Here is a 17330-nt window from a genome sequence, read left to right on the forward strand (position 1 = left end):
CTTTCATTGTAATTTTAATATTTTTTATTGTTTATTTGGCTTAAATTTGCAACATTTTAATTCAAATAATTATCTCCTTCCTGCGGAGCATGCATGCCATGCCTTACGTTGTTTGTATGCCATAGAACGCTTTCCCGCCTGCGTCTCTTTGAAAACTCGTAAGTTTTAGCCTGCTTTCGCCGTGCGAATGCACGCTCCTTTTCGCCGATTATCTTACTAGAAAACAAGTTGGTATTTTCCGCGAGCATTTTGTTTCCCAAGTAACGTCCTTTGTGACTTATGTTTCATTCAACTCGTATTTTTTAGCTAGTGACAGGTTGCGAGACGAAGTTCAACATGGCGTCATGAAACAAACGGGTATTTTACGTAACATTACTGCTATATTTCTTTGAGCCAGACACTTCGCCGGGATGAATTCATGTTGGGTCAACCATCATCTGTTGCCTTTGTCGTGTTGGCCAGTGCGTTGTCTTGCAGACGCAACGGCACTACCATGCGCTGCGTCACTAAGCCTAACCGTTAAACGCAGCTTGATTTCAAATTTTTGTGCACGCCAAAAGATGCATGCTGCAAGTGAGTGTCGTAGTTCTGCCGTTGTTGCGTTGCTTTCAAGCGTGTTTGCTTGAGCAGTGCGTATATCGCCACGATGGCTAATCCGCAAAGCTACCGTTCTCGCCGGTCCATCGCTGGAGTTGAATCCACGGAAGCTGCTAAAGCGTTGTCCGCGGCGTTTGAAGCGGTAGGAGTGGCATTTACCGTTTTTCTTTTTCTCAGTTTCAGAACTACCATGTCCGGAAAGCGCAAGTCTCCCGACGGGAATTCCTCCGGCTCCGAGGAGTTCACAGTCGAGAAGATCCTCGACAAGAGGGTGAAAAACGGACGCGTTGAATACTTTCTAAAATGGAAAGGCTATCCAGAGTAAGCTTCCGAAATGTCCATTTCGTTTGCTGGCACTTAACCGAACGGTTACTGTAGCAATGAGTTCGAGCCGGGCGATATCGCCGCCTTGTGGCTTGACGAAAACTGCGGAGAGAAAAAAAAAAAAATGAGCAAGCGTCGTAAAGGAAGAAATGGGCTCACTGAAATAGCTAGCCCACTTGTGAGACGTTGCTTTGCTACATTTCGTCAGCTGCGCTGGTCCGAAATATGCACAAGTGGCCACTAAAGTAATTAGTGCTCAGTTTGTACAGGTGGGCCGGCCACATTTACCACAGAGCTGAGAAATTATTTTCCAGCAACACAAAAATTTAACCCCTGTGGGCTTGTCCCATGGTACGGAGAGCATTGGGCCCCTGCCAACAAATTAGTATTCACAATAAAAGCTAGTGCAAAACAGACGAAACATACGAGAGACTGGCACTTAATTAGGGAGAGCGCCATGCCCGCCAAAGCTGCAGAACCAACTTGCCACGAAAAAGAAGTGCATCCTTCTAGGTACAGGCGCCGTCACAAGTATTTGGAGCACGGGAGCTGTGGCCGAACCGCATCGGAGCGCCGTGTAGCTGCACCGGCGGTAAACGAAAGGACGAGAACACGCATGCGCGCCTTCCGACGGCGATAGCCCATCTGTACCTCGCAAACCACTTCTTTTAGCATAGCTTCGAGCATTGTTCGCAGCGTGCTGGGCTCGGCGATGGCACTGATAGCAGAGTCGCATTTCCCAACGCCTCTGGCACCCTTGCACCGCTCGCGAGCTTCCCGAAAAATGGCACGCTATCAGTGGAACCTGCAGATAGTTTTTCTTTGGAGTATTTGTAGGTGTGTGCGCTATCAGCGCCATCGCCGAGCCCAGTATGCTGCGAACAATGCTCGAAGCTAGGTTAAAAGAAGTGGCTTCCGAGGTACAGATGGGCTATCGCCATCGGAAGGCGCGCATGCGTGTTTTCGTCCTTTGGTTTACCGCCAGTGCAGCTACACGGCGCTCCTATTACTTCTGACGGCACCTGTACAGCTGTCCTTATTGGGCTACTGTTCAGTTAAGCACAAGTTACTACAGGAAACCTAAGCATGCTCGGCACGAGTACAGTATGGAGTGTGTAGTGGGTGCCTTGAAATGCTTGCCTTGCTTTCAAAAATGTCGATGTCGTGGTTGATCTTCATTTTGCCAGGTCAAGGAACAACTGTGGCCTGCACTTGCAGGGTATTTGTAGTACACAAATTATGTTGGCAGCACTACATCTTAACAGCTGCGGCTTGCACTGAGGAGATTGTGTAATTTAGGATATAATAGCCTTTATCTGGTATTTCATATGAACAACTGAGTGCAAGCCTACTTTCAATGCAAGTATGGCCTGCCTCTTATGTGCGCTTCCTCTGTTTACAAAAGCAGTGCCCATCTGTGGGAAAGTTCAAAGCACTTTCAAACATCCCCAGGCGATCTAAGCAGCAGCCTGCCACTACGACGAGCCATGTAGCTTGGTAGCTTTGACATGTAAGAGCCCAATTAGCATTTACCTCCATTTTGAAGGGACAGACAACCGATTTTTGTGGTGTATACACTCTGTCCCAAATGAAAGGGCATTACTTGTTTTTGTGATGGGGCCCGAAAACGCTTGAAAGCAGAATATCTAGATATACCAGCCTTAAGTATGCTGCCAAAATGAATGCTGCTAACAATAGCAGTGCGCTGTGTGGCAAAATTCTATGAAGTGTAGGTGAGATGTGAGGAAAAGTGGTATTTAAAAACTTGTCCCTAGCTGGAACAGTAATGAATATTCCTTGTGGTTACCCCACTACATAAAACACTGGGTTTTATGTTAGCTACAGGACATGCATTCCAGAAAAGGCAGTCGTTTAAAACAGTGTTTCATTATTATTTTCATATGCTCATTCTCATTGTGTGGCCACTAACAATGGGAGCAGTTTGGCTAGTTGAAACTACTACTACTACTGTGTGGGCCTCAGATAAAGTATGGCTGTAATTTTTAGCGCAGACGGCATAATTACAGGAAGTAATGGTTTACATACCTTGACAAGCGAGCGAAAAACCAAAATTGCAATTTTCAGCTACCCTTCAACTTCTATAATTTTTTTTTTCCAACTTTTTAAAAGGTATGGAGATGGAGTATCATATTTTAATGTTTTAAGTGCACTGGTGGCAGAGGCTTGAAACATTGAAACTAAAGTGTCTGCTTTCACTTTAGCGCAACATGTGTACACGATGTTAGGCTTTGTGTGTCAGTTGAGGATGCATCCTGCATCAATACTTGTTGTGTAAATGGGTAGTCTTTATGCTCCTACCGAGAGTTAGTTTTATTGTTGCATCTGGTCTGGCAGAGGGGCTCATTGAAGGCCAGCTGCAACGAGATTTTATGTCGGCCAAGTTTACTCTGAGCGCGCAGTAGGCGCCTCCAAACCAGTTCACCAGCTGTAAGCATTTAAATTAGCTCCGTAGTGGACGCTGCATTTACTTCACTGGGGTGAAACTTAAAGGAGCCATGAAGAGAAAACACAAGTTTGGTTCATTCGAAAGATTGCCTCGTTAGAACCATAACGACACCACTTATAACGCAAACTTCGCTCAAATAAGCTACATAATTAGGAAAAAAGGAAATGACCATGCGACCCACCAGCTCATTTTCCGCAACAGAACCTATGATGTCACTCGAGAATGCTCTGCAATTGGCGGAGGCCGGCAAAAGCAAACGCATGTTAGGCAGGGCTTACAGTTTGCATAGCGAGCTAAATGCCCGTGAAACATACTGCACGTTCTTTTTATGACAAAGAGCGGTGGAGTAAACGGTGGAAGTTTTGAACGAACACGCAAGCGTGTATGCCAATGCGTACGAAACTACTGCCAGCCGAACTCGACATCTCGCCGTCGCCACCGTCACGCAGACGAATTTTCGAGTTCAAGGCTCTTCGGGGCCAACGAACCGTCCCAGCACGCACAGCCGTGACCTTGCTTGGTATCGTAATCCCTTCACAGGAGGTTGGCCGTCATATCGCCAACCAGCAAAGGTAAAAATAGAAGCAAGGGGAGTAAGGAACACAGCGCAGCAACGAGATAGTGCCACTCGTCGCACAGGTTTCAGTATGGAGGTCGTGTTGGCTTGCTGCTGTCGTTACGAGCTCGTTTACAGTTTACAACCACTGAAAACTTCAGTTTGTTCGAGTAATTTACAATGAAATTTCGTTGCTGTGTTTTGAAATGCCCATGTAGTACGGGCAAATCGTCGAGGGAGTGCGACATCCCTGCCGGTGAGATCTCCTTTCATGTGCTGCCTAACGACGAACCTCGGCGAAGCAAGTGGCTACGTTTTGTGAACTTTGCAAACGGAGGAGAAAGAGCTAAAGGAAGTACGAATGTGCTCGCTTCATTTCCGAGGAAGTGAAGCTTCATTTCCGGCAGGGACCCGGACATGCTGGCGCTCGTCGCTGACTTCGTCAATTCGCGTTCTAAGCGCTCTGACCTTGGGGAAAAAAAATGCCGTACACACCGCGCATTGACGCTCGAATCTTTCTGGTCGGAGCAGAGAGCTCGAGCGAACGGCTTTCCATACACGACACCGGCCAACTGGCATAAGCGATACTGCTACTGTAATTGAAAATACGACACATACGTACCAGTCTGTATTCGTCCGTCGCGACGGGGCTGACGAGGCAGCGGTGCCGACGGCTGGGCGTTCGTCTGTTGTGGCTATCGCGGAATGGTCGCTTTCCGGTCCATCCGCGTATCCCACAACTCCTGCCGCTCGTGCACTTAGAAGCATTGAGCGTTCAAGTGGTGTGAGGTTGTTAAATGCAAGCCCGAGCTCCTCGGCGAGAGTTTTGTTCTCCGGATCAGGCGATTCCACGACTAGGGCTGCGGGTGAACTAGGTTTTACTAGTATTTTTAAAATGGCCGCCGTCTCGGTCGACTCCCGTTTGTGGGTGCTATATGGAGTCGACATACTAAGTATCTGTTTCATGGACCGGCTCATATGATGCCATTGTTCACGTGACGAAATGTGCAATTTTAGCGGGAGATTTAAAATTTCGGCTTAAATTGCCTTATTTCTCAGTGAATAAATCATCGTTTGCTTCCGGGAAAGCGCTTGGGGTACTATGAAACACCTAATCTTTCGAATAAAACAAACTTTTGTTTTCTCTTCATGGCTCCTTTAAAGGTACACTGAAGTGAGTTTGTCAAGCTCCTGTGTTTGCTCGCACTGCACACATTGGCTCAAATAAACACGCTTTTCATTGTTTATCTGGATGATAGGGTGATATTTACTTCATAAAGCCTGAAAGAAGAAAAATTACTATGCGCGGTTTGCAGCGGCCACACCGACTAACAGCAGTTATGTCAGTTAAAGGGGCTACGAGATTGGGTGATGTCCAAGATTAGAATTCAAACAAGTTTCGGTTCTGTGAAATATGCTTGGCACCCGACATCATCGTTGGATGGGCACTCTCAATATCTCAGTAACCGCCATACCGCGCTTCTGCCATGTTGTCGGCTGTAAAATGCGTCAGATAAGCCTACCGCACGGCTTCGAACCATAACAATCACTAGCCGAGGTGTACGCAGTGGATGAATTCCCTCCGCGTCACCGAAGATGCTCAAATGCAATGCCCTTGTCCCCCTCTGGACCTTGCCTGGGTTGTGCCTGTATCATAAAAGGCGTGTTCGCACCAGGCCAAGGGTCGGCTGATTCGGGACTGTGCTTGCAAGCAGTCAGTGCTTATGGCAACACTACGCCGACGAGAACTTGCCAGCACGTCAGTGCCAGTCTGCACGCGTTCTGCGAGCTCGCTCGTGGAGCAATAAACAGTGCAAAAAGGGTAAATTTAGTTTAGACAGCATTGCCCAAATACAAATTAATCAACTTTTTAAAAAATGCACCATCAGGGATTTGAACTTGCGACTTGCAAAAAACGATATACCTAGCGCTGCAGACCACTCGGCCACCAGCCAGCGCTGCCAGGAGAGGAAAGCTTCCCGCACCCTAGTTTTACGCTGTGTGATAATGGTTTCGGTTGGTTTTAAATCCTTCGTACCTATAAGAACTTTGCTGACTCTTCTCCCGCCTTCAATTGGCCTTAAATTTTTCTACTAATGTACCAGTCAGCGAAGCTTCGCATGTGCTCTTTTATGGAGCGATTTGAACTTTAAGCTTGATACAGTCTACAAAATAACAAACTAAAGGCACATTCTTCCAGACGCAAACGTGTTGTGGCTTAGTTTCAGTTCAACAAATTGCTACGACCCGCCGGCGGCTGGCCGACTAAACGCTGGGCCGACTGATTCGGTCGGAGGGTCAGCGATCCGGCCAGTAGCGCAGTCAAGCCAAGCCATCTCGTTTTTAACTTCATATGAGGCGTCGTGGGAAATCTGCATGGAGGATGCAGAGAGGAGGCCAGCATATTCGAATTGATTTTTCTACTCAATAAAATCACGTAAACGCAGCGAGAGTGGTCGAAACATGGCCTAGACTCCAGACTACAATTTGCGCTAGTAATCCCTCAATGTTTACAAATCACTTCAGTATCCTTTTAAGAACGGCAACGGAAGTTGCTTTTGCGCCTTGTCGCAACCGTTTCACCGCACAGCATAAATAGAGCGTTACTGTGCGTGCAATGATATCCGGGTGTATGGCTCCGGTAGAGTGACATACTACAGGAGCTATTGCTATTTTTAAACTTGTTCCTGAGTAAAGTGTCGTGCTGAGCCATGACTCTGGAAGCTGCGTCATCGGAGCTGCCAAGCATGCGCTGTTGGCTCAAGCATGCGCTCCCACTCGCTGGGCCTTGAATTAATAGCATATTTTTCGATATTGGTCTTGAATTAGTCGATTTTTGCTCGTTACTGCCAGTCTGCTTATGCATATCTTAGTGTGCATGTTTTGTATCCTTCAGAAATGTTTTCACGATGTCTAATTTTTTGTGCTGTAGGGATTTGGTCACATTCACTGCACCAAGGTCTTGTCAGTCATAATTAATTTCTTATTTTCTGTGTAGACTTTAAGAAACTGATTTCTCATCCAGCACTTAAAGCCATCCTACACAGCATCCAGTGTTTAACGAATCGAAGGAGTTGGGATCATGGTGCAGGGCATTTGATGGGTTTGGGGAGTATTCAGGTATAGTGGGCTGAATACTGAAGCACACTGTTTGCTTGTGGGCACTGTGCTAAGTGTTGGGGACTCGCGCTCTTGTTTGCAGTTCAGAGAACACGTGGGAACCGCAGTCCAACTTGGACTGCCCCGAGCTCATCCAAGAGTTCGAAGACAACCGCAAGAAAAAGGAAGAGAAGAAGCGCGCATCGGGAGCCAAGGCCAACGGCACAGCTGAGGAGCCCAAGAAGAAGAAAGCCAAGTCTGCCTCCGAAGTGGGTAGCGCCGTTTCCTTTTCCAGAAGTTGCACCAGAGAGTGTTTGAGCAATAGCAGCTGTGCTGCCGCCACTTGTTCGTTTCATTCACTGTTCAGAGTTGTCGAACATGGATGGCGAATCCCCTTCCTTACCTTGGTGGCGCAGGATGACACACAACCACGAGGCTTCGACCGGGGGCTGGAACCAGAGCGCATCATTGGAGCAACAGACTCGAGCGGGGAGCTGATGTTTCTCATCAAATGGTGCGCACAGTCGATGAGTGGACGGTCCACCGCATGTGCAGTTTCCCTGGAAGGCTTGGCTTTGCAGTGGTGGTGTATGGAGGGTTATTTGTTGCTAGGTGCCGACATAGGCTGCACTTGGGAAGTTCATCATAGGAAGTGGTGGGAAGTTATCGGGACAGTAGGGCTGCTGGGACGGTACTTCCTACCTGCTTGCCCAGCCTTGGTTTTGCGGAGGCAGCGTTGAAGTCGAGAAAGCGGCTGAGCTTTGATCGAAGATGGCAGTTTAGACTTTCCTAAAAGGGAGCCAAGCTTCAGCTGGTAGGGGCTTTAGGGTTTGTCAGCAGGTTGCTCTTTAAAATGGCTTCCAATCATTTGTATGGTGTTTCGTAACTGTGATGCAGATATTTTGCTCTAATCTCAAAGGTGTGAACACTTATCCATTTAAAGCATAGGGTGGCGGCAGTATGGTGCTTGAATAGCATGCAAAAGAAACTAGCCGAGAATGCTGTTGTCCAAAAAAAAATGCCTGGTTTGCCATAAGCCAGGGGAAGCAAGCTTTTCCTCCTTTATTCTTCTTTTCTTTGCGCAATATGTATGTGCATGTTTTGCATAAAATTTCATGTGTGGTGTTCCCCACCATGGTCATTGAGCGCTGATTTTCCCATTAAGCAAGGCTTTTGAAAACTTTTCCTTCATTTTAACAATTGATGTGGCATCGTCTTTTTTATGGCTACAAACTTGCCATTGGTTGTAGTCTGTAAGAAGCTTAACAATTAAGGGGGGACGTGGCTTTCAAAATCAACTTTTTATTTCTTTGCATATTTTAATGGAAATTGGCACAGCAACTGGAAATGCTTCTGTTATAACACCGTTTGAGAACTTTTTTATTTATTAAACTTTCTTTATGTTCCGCTTGTATTGAGCTTGAGCGACTTATAAAACCCGATAGAAAACTTGTTCGAAGTGCTTTGTATTCCCAAATGAATGGACAAGGTCGTGGCAGTTTTAGATTATTTTTTTTTACTACACAAAAGTTCATCTTTTTAGAGGTTAATGTGCAACAGGCATGTCGACTGTGAACGACTATTTGAATTTAAAAATCACAAAAAACAAATCTTGAAAACCAAGAGTGTGACGACCTGAACTGTTCATCAAGGAATGTAATGCAAGAAACGGTATCAAAATAGACCCAGCAGTCACGAAGAAAACCCTGGAACAAGCAACACACAGGTGGCAAAAAAAAAAACTTTTGAGAAAACGGCTTCCGAAGTTGCAACATAGGTTTCGCTTATCAAAAGTCGTCAGGGTTGTAGCCTTTCGTGTTCTTTTGAACATAGGGCTTCTGGAAGGCCATGCTTGAAATTGGAGTGCCTTTTACAGCCTTTCTCTTTCCACAAAACATCATTTTCAGCTTCTCCGTGAAGAGTACATACCCCAGTTTGCAGACCAAATGGAGGGGGAGATGGGTTTCAATGGGCTTTCAATGAGAAGTAGTGGTTGGCAGTATGCACTGGACAACCTCCCTTTGCAGTGTTGTCACCATGGCAACAAGTGAAGCAATTTTTTTTTACTTAAATTTGAAAATTTTTGGCTTTTTTTATGTTTTATCATCTTGCCTGGCACGTCTTAGTACTCATACGTGCAGGTGTTCATTGCCAAAAGTTTGCATAACACAAGGATGAAAATGAGCTACTTGGAAGCTTGGTAGAATATTCTACATAACTCCCAACTTCAATGCAAGAGCATATTTTTTTACTACTTTTGACATTCAAGGCATTCAATATTTCTCGCAGCACAGCAATGGTATCAATAATTTCCCTAAAAAATATCACTGTTAAATGCTGCGGCAGTAATGTACATTTTTAATGCAGAGAACTTATTTTTATTCCTATATTACTAACTCAAACCTGTTTGCATGATTATTACAAGTGCACGGGAAACTTTGCGCAAGAAAGGCAATATGGCTCGCGCGCATCGCATGCTTACCGCGACATATCGTACTTTGATTATCCATGATATGGCTGGTCAGGTCGCTTTTAAGATTGAATCTAACTTCGCAGGCATTAATTACAACTACTGGCTTTCAATCGTAACCAGTTGCCCAGTCATGTGATGCTCCAATGCGTGTCGGCTATGCCGTGCGCGCCGCAGCGTTTGACGCGTCGACTGTTTCTTTCACAAGGCTAGCGATAGCGAGCCCATAATCAAAACACAGCAACAACTAAGCGTGTAAACATCACAAATCCGACTAAAAGTTCACTTCACGAACCACTATCGCAAGTGCGCCACAGCAATAACCAAGCGTGTAAGCATCGCAAATCCGACTAAAAGTTCACTTCACGAACCGCTATTGCAGGTGCGCACACCGCGTCACCTACTGGGGTCTGGCGACGGTGGAGTCGCGCACCACGAAGCGTTCGATGACCTCCGCCTTTCGAGCCACACAACTTCCCGTAATCTGGCTCGTGATCTCTTTCATTCCCATCGCGATAACGTCCGTGTTGAATACCACAGATTGAACAGAAACTCGGCCGACCGAAGCGGCGAAAATGAACTCGAACCGCTCGCTACGCAGCTCAGGCGGCCGCAATCTTGCGTTGCACCCGCGACATCCAATCAGGAGGATCGTTGTAGTGCGCCCCGACTGGAGGACAACTAGCGCATCAGCATCTATTTCTAGCTTCGTTTGTGCGTCGTTTCTTTTCTGCCGTTTGTGCGTTTGTGAATGAACGAAAATAAAAGACGAGCGGAATCGGAAAGACGATCGCTCGGCTGATCTAACGATATCAAAATGGCCGCGCCCGGTGGCACCGTTGCGGAAATACAGCACTCTGAAAATTGCCGTTTTTTCGCCCTTTTGCGCTGATAGTTTGTCACCGCGCCTGGCAAAACTATTTTTTTATGCCACTTTGCGACGCTTTTCAGCGGAAAAACTTTGCAGACGCACAGAATAGGAAACATAGAAGCCGAATATGTGACTTTCAAAAAAGCGATGTTTTGGTCATTTTTCTGAAGTTGAAAGCCGCGTCCCCCCTTAAAAAGTTCATTAGTAGTTTTTATTAATCAGCTAGCTAATACTGCTGCTTTTTTTACACTTGCAATAGGCTTTTTTCTCTTGTTATTTTTAAGTTGTTAAGGGGGGACGCAGCTTTCAACTTCAGAAAAATGACCAAAACATCGTTTTTTTGAAATCCACATATTCGGCTTCTATGTTTCCTAATCTGTATGTCTGCGAAGTTTTTCCGCTGAAAAGCGTCGCAAAGTGGCATAAAAAAATAGTTTTGCCAGGCGCGGTGACAAACTATCAGCGCAAAAGGGCGAAAAAACGGCGATTTTCGGAGCGCTGTATCTCCGCAACGGTGCCATCGGGCGCGGCCATTTTGATATCGTTAGATCGGCCGAGCGTTCATCTTTCCGGTACCCCGCGCCTCTTTTATCTTCGTTCATTCACAAACGCACGAACAGCAGAAAACAAATGACGCACAAACGAAGCTAGAAATAGATGCTGAAGCGCTATTCGTCCTCCGGTCGGGCCGCGCCAAGAGGGCCCTCCTGATTGGGTGTCGCGGCGCAATGCAAGATGGCGGCCGCCAGAACTGCGTAGCGTGCGGTTTGAGTTCATTTTCGGTGCTTCGCTCGGCCAAGTTTCTATTCAATCGGTGGTATTCAGCAGGGACGTTATCGCGATAGGAATGCCTGAGATCACGAGCCAGATTACGGGAAGTTGTGTGGCTCGAAAGGCGGAGGTCATCGAACGCTTCGTGGGGCGCGTGACTACCGTCGCCAGACCCCGGAGGGTGACGCGGTGTGCACGCTTGCGAACTTTTAGTCGGATTTGCGATGTTTACACGCTTAGTTATTGATGTGATTTGATTGTGGGCTCGCTAGCCTTGCGAAAGAAACAGTCGACGCGTCAAACGCTGCGGCGCGCACGGCATAGCCGACGCGCATTGCAGCATCACATGTCTGCGCAACCGGTTACAATTGAACGCCAGTAGTTGTAATTAATGTCTGCGACGTTAGATTTAATCTTAAAAGCGACCTGACAAGCCATATCAGGGATAATCAAAGTACGATATGTCGCGGTAAGCGTGCGCTGCGATGCGCGCGAGCCATATCGCCTTTCTTGCGCAACGTTTCCCGTGCGCTTCTAATAATCATGCAAACAGGTTTGATTTAGGAATATAGGAATAAAAATATGTTCTCTGCGTTAAAAATTTACCTTACTGTCGCAGTATTTAACAGTGATTTTTGTAGGGAAATGATTGGCACCAATGCATATAATCATAGCTTAGGGCATACTGACTGTGCTGCGAGAAATGTTGGATGCCGTCAAAAGTAGTGAAAAAAAAACCCTTCCATCAAAGTTGGAGTTATGCACAGTATTATACCAAGCTTCCAAGTAGTTCGTTTGCACCCTTATGGTATGCAAACTTTTGGCAATGGACACCTATGAGTACTGAATTGCTGCGCCAGGCAAAGTAATAAAACATAAAAGAAGCCAGAAATTTTCAAATTTAAGTAAAAAAAACGCTTCACTTGTTGCCATGGGGACAACACTGCAAAGGGAAGTTGTCCAGTGCGATACTGCCAACCAGCTAACCTACTTTGCATCGAAAGCCCATTGAAAGCCATCTCCCCCTCCGTTTTGTCTGCTAACTGGGCTATGTACTGTTCACAGAGGAGCTGAAAATGATGTTTTGTGGAAAGAGAAAGGCTGTAAAAGGCACTCCAATTTCAAGGCAAGGCCTTCCAGAAGCCCCATGTTCAAAAGGACATGAAAGGCTACAACCGTGACAACTTTTGATAAGTGAAACCTATGTTGCAACTTTGGAAGCCGTTTTCTCAAAACAGTTTTTTTTTTGCCACCTGTGACGCTTGTACCAGGGATTTCTTTGTGACCGCTGGGGCTATGTTGATTCCGTTTCTTGCATTACATTCCTTGATGAACAGTTCAGGTCGTGACACTCTTGGTTTTCCAGATTTATTTTTTGTGATTTTTTAATTCAAATAGCTGTTCGCTGTCGACATGCCTGTTGCTCATTAACCTCTAAAAAAAAATGAAAACTAAAAAACATTGTGTTGTAAAAAAAAATTCTAAAACTGTCACGACCTCGTCCGTTCATTTGGGAATGCAAAGCACTCCGAACAAGTTTTCTATCATGTTTTATAAGTCGCTCAAGCTCGGTACAAGCGGAACAGAAAGAAAATTTAATAAATGAAAAAGTTATCAAAATATTACATTGAAATTTTTATGGTGTTATAACAGAAGCATTTCCAGTTGCTGTGCCAATTTTCATCAAAATGCACACAGAAATAAAAAAGTTGATTTTGAAAGCCACGTCCCCCCTTAAAAGTGTTCACTGTGGGTATGTGGCTGCAGTGGCGAACAAAAAACGAGTCCAGCAGCCTTTCTTTTATTTTTTTCCCCTCTCTCTCTGCATGGGTATATGTTCACTTATTGTTTTGTAGTTGGATCCTTTTATTTTGGCTGGTAGCTTTTTACCCAGGCATATATAGGTTTCTCTTTACTTTTGAGGGCGGCAAATCCGGCAGCAGCTTTTTATATATGGCAACATATTGCAGGTGGCTTGTTGGCTTATCTTTACAGCCGGCTGCCATGGCTGCCCGTTATTTTCTGGTTGCCCGGTGTCGAGAAGTGAGAGGTTGCTGATAGAAAAATCATGCTCCTTGTGTTTGTTGCAAAGTGAGGCTTCAAGAGTACAGGTGTTTTTGCTCTCTTGCTTGCACTATATTTTGACATATTCTTAATAAGGCACTTGGGAGGCACTGCCGTGAAGGCCGCTTGTTGTAGCTAAACATCGTTTCAAATTAAGCTGGGCCATCGTGTGACGGCACTTATATCCATTAATCTGATTCTTGCAGACCAATCTTGTTGAGGTGGTGGGAAATATTGAAAGAGGAGTAGATTAAGCGCGTTGCCTCTTGTTTCGTCATTTCGCGCTGGTTATCCTTCTGATGGTTGATGGCATTTTCACTTTTATGGCCCTATGGCGAACCTTGTCTGGAGAGCCCAGATTGGTTATGACACATAGTTTGTGAAAAGTTATTGCTGTTGTTTGCAGGGACACTGAAGTGAGTCGTAAGCTTGCCAGATTACAGTCCAGTACGCTTAGGCCATGTTCTTATTGTTTATTGCCAATTTATGCACATTTTAGCGGGGGGAAGTGACGGGAAAATTATCCTTTTTTTCTCACTATCTTACCCTCTGATTTGCAGACATCAGCTGAACGGCCACGCTGTAAGTCCACAGGGCTGGTTAGCCGATTTTCAGCACGTGTAGCCCGCAAAGAACGTGTTGGGACCAAACAGAAAGTGTATATGAACCACGATATGTGTGAGAAGATATATTCTACAGCTCCAGAGAGCAGAAAAGCACATTGCTGAGTGCGAGATCACTGCATTAGCTGGTGCCGTGACCATAATTTATGCATGCATGCCGTTTTCTTGTTTGCTGCCCATTGGCAATAAATCAGCGCTCCAGGGCCCGTTTGCCCGTACGCACAAGTTCCCGATTAAGTTCCCGCTTACGAATAGGATGCCAATAAGTCCAAGTCGGCCACGGCAAATATGCCGGTTGCCAGAATACCCGGCGGAAACGCTACGTTAACCGAGCGTTTGTATCAGTTTCGGGCAAACGACTTATTACCTAGACAGCGCTAAAGTCGTAGTTGAGAACTTAATCCCACGCTAATCGCGTTCGGGCAAACGGGCCCAGGTTTTTGCTTGCACATGATACAGCCGATCCCGGATATATCGATAATTCAATATGTAAGATATTTTCTTTTGCATATGATTTCCAAGGGGGTGTTTGGACTGTTGGATAAATGCAATAATTTGGTATATCTGGGTTCGATATACGCGGAATCGACTGTATTGAAACAATGCTAAAATTACTTTTGTGGTACACTTGTACTCTGTGGTCCTTCTAGAGTACAAAGCGGTAAAACGTATCCAAATATTTCATAGGTAGATAATGAAAAAATTGCCTGAAGTGGAAAGACGTAACATGTTGGGCAACTGCATATTCGTGGTCAGGATGTTAAAATACGCCTAATGTGTAAATGTCAAGCACATAGGTTATGAAATGGCAAATACCCTCAAGACCAATGTCCCCTCTTAAATAGTCAAATTTGGGATCACAGGGGTTGAGCTGCACAATTCACTTCAGCCAACTTGCATGCATCAGAGTTGCTTTTTTTATTATTATTATTATTATTATTATTATTATTATTATTATTTTAATTAAGCTACAATTTCCATTTAAAGGAGCCATGAAGAGAAAATGCAAGTTGGTTTTATTCGAAAGATTTCGTGTTTTATAGTGCCCCCAGCGCTTGTCCGGATACAAACGGTGCTTTATTCACTGAGAAATTAAACAATTTAGGTTAAAATTTTGATTTTCCCGCTCAATCGTGCGTTTTCGTGGTCCCAAGTGACATCACTGGAACCGACCGCTCTGCAGCCTAGAGTACCTTTATTCACGCATCCGCCGTACAGGGTAGAGACACGTATACGCTGGCGCCGCCATTTTCGGTTGCTCGCTCGCCGCCGAAGCAAGTCATTGTGTCAAAACTGCGCTAAAATATCGCCGCAACGCGGTTTACTGAAGAAGTTTGAATCATATTGTCTGTTTTGCGTTGCTAGGTCACGTGGGAAATGAAAAGAATAACGCGTTGAGCCCGTTGGCCCAATTGCGGCGGCACGGAACCGTTCAAAGGTTGTCTCCACCCTGTACAGCGGTGTTGGTTTGTTCCCGCGTTTTTTTACGTTCCGTAACCTAGATGGCGCCACCATACCGTGGCAAGCGTTTGGTTTGTTTTTGCCCGCATCTAAACCTGGCTTGTTTTTGTTCTGGGAAAAAAATATTCGTTCCCTGAAACAGCGCTCGCTCGACAAATTGGGTCACGTAAGACACCGTTGCTTGCGTCAATCGGCCAGTGTCGTCTGAGACAACCCCAAGCCCCGTAGTGCTGTGCAGCTAAACCAAGCATGATGTGCGCAGTACCAACAGCAGAACGCATCAGTACTTCTATGTTTACATGTGCTTTCGTAACTTCCACTGTTTGTCCCATCATTCTTATTGCTTTGTAAAGAATGCTTTGTAAAGAAAATTTAAGCGCAAATCGCTCGTTCGTCTAGTTTGTAAGTTCTACCTAATTTGCGTCTGCTTCTGCCAGCCTCCGCCAATCGCAGAGCTTAGCTCATGTGACGACATAGGTTCTGTTGCGGGAAATGAGCTGGTGGGTCGCATGACCATTCCCGTTTTTCCTAATTATGTAGCTTATTTGAGCGAAGTTTACGTTAAAAGTGGTGTCAGTATGATTCTAACGAGGCAATCTTTTGAATGAACCAAACTTGTGTTTTCTCTTCATGGCTCCTTTAAGCTGTCCTACCCCTGGTAGTGTGCAAGCTGTGAGGCTGCTACTGTAGCAGGAGTGTGGCAAGGTATTACAGAGCTGGTTTAGGCTGGTGCTTGCTTTCCGACACAGCCATTGAGTTGTTGCCGTGGGCTGTTGTATGCAAGGCGACAGTACCGACATCACTGCCAACGAGTCTGCTTCCCTAAGAGTTGTCTCCAAACTGAAAATAGCCAGCCGCCGTCTGATTTTCTGCGCTAGTGCGGGCCAGCGCTCTGCTGGGGGCGTCGAGCTGAAGGGGGGTCTGCTCCCCGTCTGTGCAGGAAGAACAGCGACGAGGCAGACCTGGTGCCCTCGCGGCTGGCCAACGTCAAGTGCCCGCAGGTGGTGATCCAGTTCTACGAGGAGAGGCTCACCTGGCACACCAGCACCACCACACCCAAGTCGGACGAGGCGGAGGAGGCGTCGTGAGGGGGCCCCCCCTCCACCACCCATTGGCCCCGGGGATGTCATCCAAAACTGTTCATCGGGGGACGGCCCCGGGGAAACTGATCCGCCAAAGCGCCGGGCCACACTGTGTACATTCAATGGGCGCCGGGGCACCAGGTCACGGGGAGCGCTGCCCGCGGTTGCCGTGAAGGGCCGGCACCTTTGCTGGTTCAGTTTGTGCTGCTGGCAGGGGAACGTGGTCCCGCCAGCTTTTAGTGTCCCATAATCCTCAATTGGCTGCCAAGGCGGAGCGGCCGCTCTGCCTTATTGGCGATACCGCTGAAAAGGGGGGACTAGAGACCGGGCATTGGGCACGGGGAGAGTTGATTCGCTTTTATTTTGTCCGCTATGTGCTGCTCCCTTCACGTTTTCACGGGCAAGCTGCCCCACATCGGTTGCGGATTCCATGTGTTATGTAGTGTGTTTTTTTTTTTTTTTTTTTTTTTTTTTTGTATTCAGCATCATTTGTGTCATCCGAGAGAATTCCATCCCTTCTGTTAGTGTTATCACAGTAGCGTTTTGATGATGTCATGTGTGGGGAGCACTGGGCTAGGAGTTGCTTGCTATGCACACTTGAGTTATGCCACTTTTTATTCTACCATACTTTGTTTTTCATACCGATGGTTCTCAAGACCAGAGGCGGTTCTATCAAACGCATGCCGCTGGTGCAGGCTGGCGCAGCTACGGTTTGGTACTTTGTGTGCACTGTATCGTTCTCTGTCACTGTGCAAGCCAAAAGTCTGAAATGGGTGAACGTTTGGGGGTGATTTCTGTGCTCTCTACCAGGCACTGTGGCTGTGTAACCTCGCCGTTGAAAAATGTTCATCAATGAGTCAACACTGCTCCTATGTACTATGATCATGTGCGCAGTTCTGGCTGCACCCTAGTTTGTGGGCAGCGATAAATAAAGAGTTAACGAGG

General features: G+C 46.2%; 1 protein-coding gene across 2 annotated transcripts; it reads left to right on the top strand.

The window, feature by feature from the left end:
• Position 1: 1 nt before the first annotated feature.
• LOC144178419 (chromobox protein homolog 3-like) lies at positions 2-17330 on the top strand. Of its 2 annotated transcripts, none has more exons than XM_077706260.1 (5): positions 2-158; positions 775-918; positions 7147-7312; positions 7460-7557; positions 16244-17330. In XM_077706260.1, the coding sequence occupies exons 1-5, from the start codon at positions 94-96 to the stop codon at positions 16389-16391; spliced, it is 621 nt and encodes a 206-aa protein (XP_077562386.1). In that variant the 5' UTR covers positions 2-93; the 3' UTR covers positions 16392-17330. The 2 variants fall into 2 exon arrangements, with proteins under 2 accessions (XP_077562386.1, XP_077562388.1); XM_077706262.1 differs by lacking the exon at positions 2-158 and adding an exon at positions 321-357.

Source organism: Haemaphysalis longicornis, unplaced genomic scaffold (assembly GCF_048455015.1).
Source record: "Haemaphysalis longicornis isolate Haplotype H1 unplaced genomic scaffold, Haemaphysalis longicornis Haplotype H1 scaffold_4, whole genome shotgun sequence".
Taxonomy (NCBI): domain Eukaryota; kingdom Metazoa; phylum Arthropoda; class Arachnida; order Ixodida; family Ixodidae; genus Haemaphysalis; species Haemaphysalis longicornis.

What these genes read in the sequence shown, in the direction of transcription:
- LOC144178419 (XM_077706260.1), top strand. Translation starts at nt 94, where the DNA reads ATGCCATGCCTTACGTTGTTTGTATGCCATAGAACGCTTTCCCGCCTG. An exon ending in CTGCGTCTCTTTGAAAACTC is followed by an intron (nt 159 to 774) that starts GTAAGTTTTAGC and finishes TCTTTTTCTCAG; the next exon opens with TTTCAGAACTACCATGTCCG. An exon ending in CTGATGTTTCTCATCAAATG is followed by an intron (nt 7,558 to 16,243) that starts GTGCGCACAGTC and finishes CCGTCTGTGCAG; the next exon opens with GAAGAACAGCGACGAGGCAG.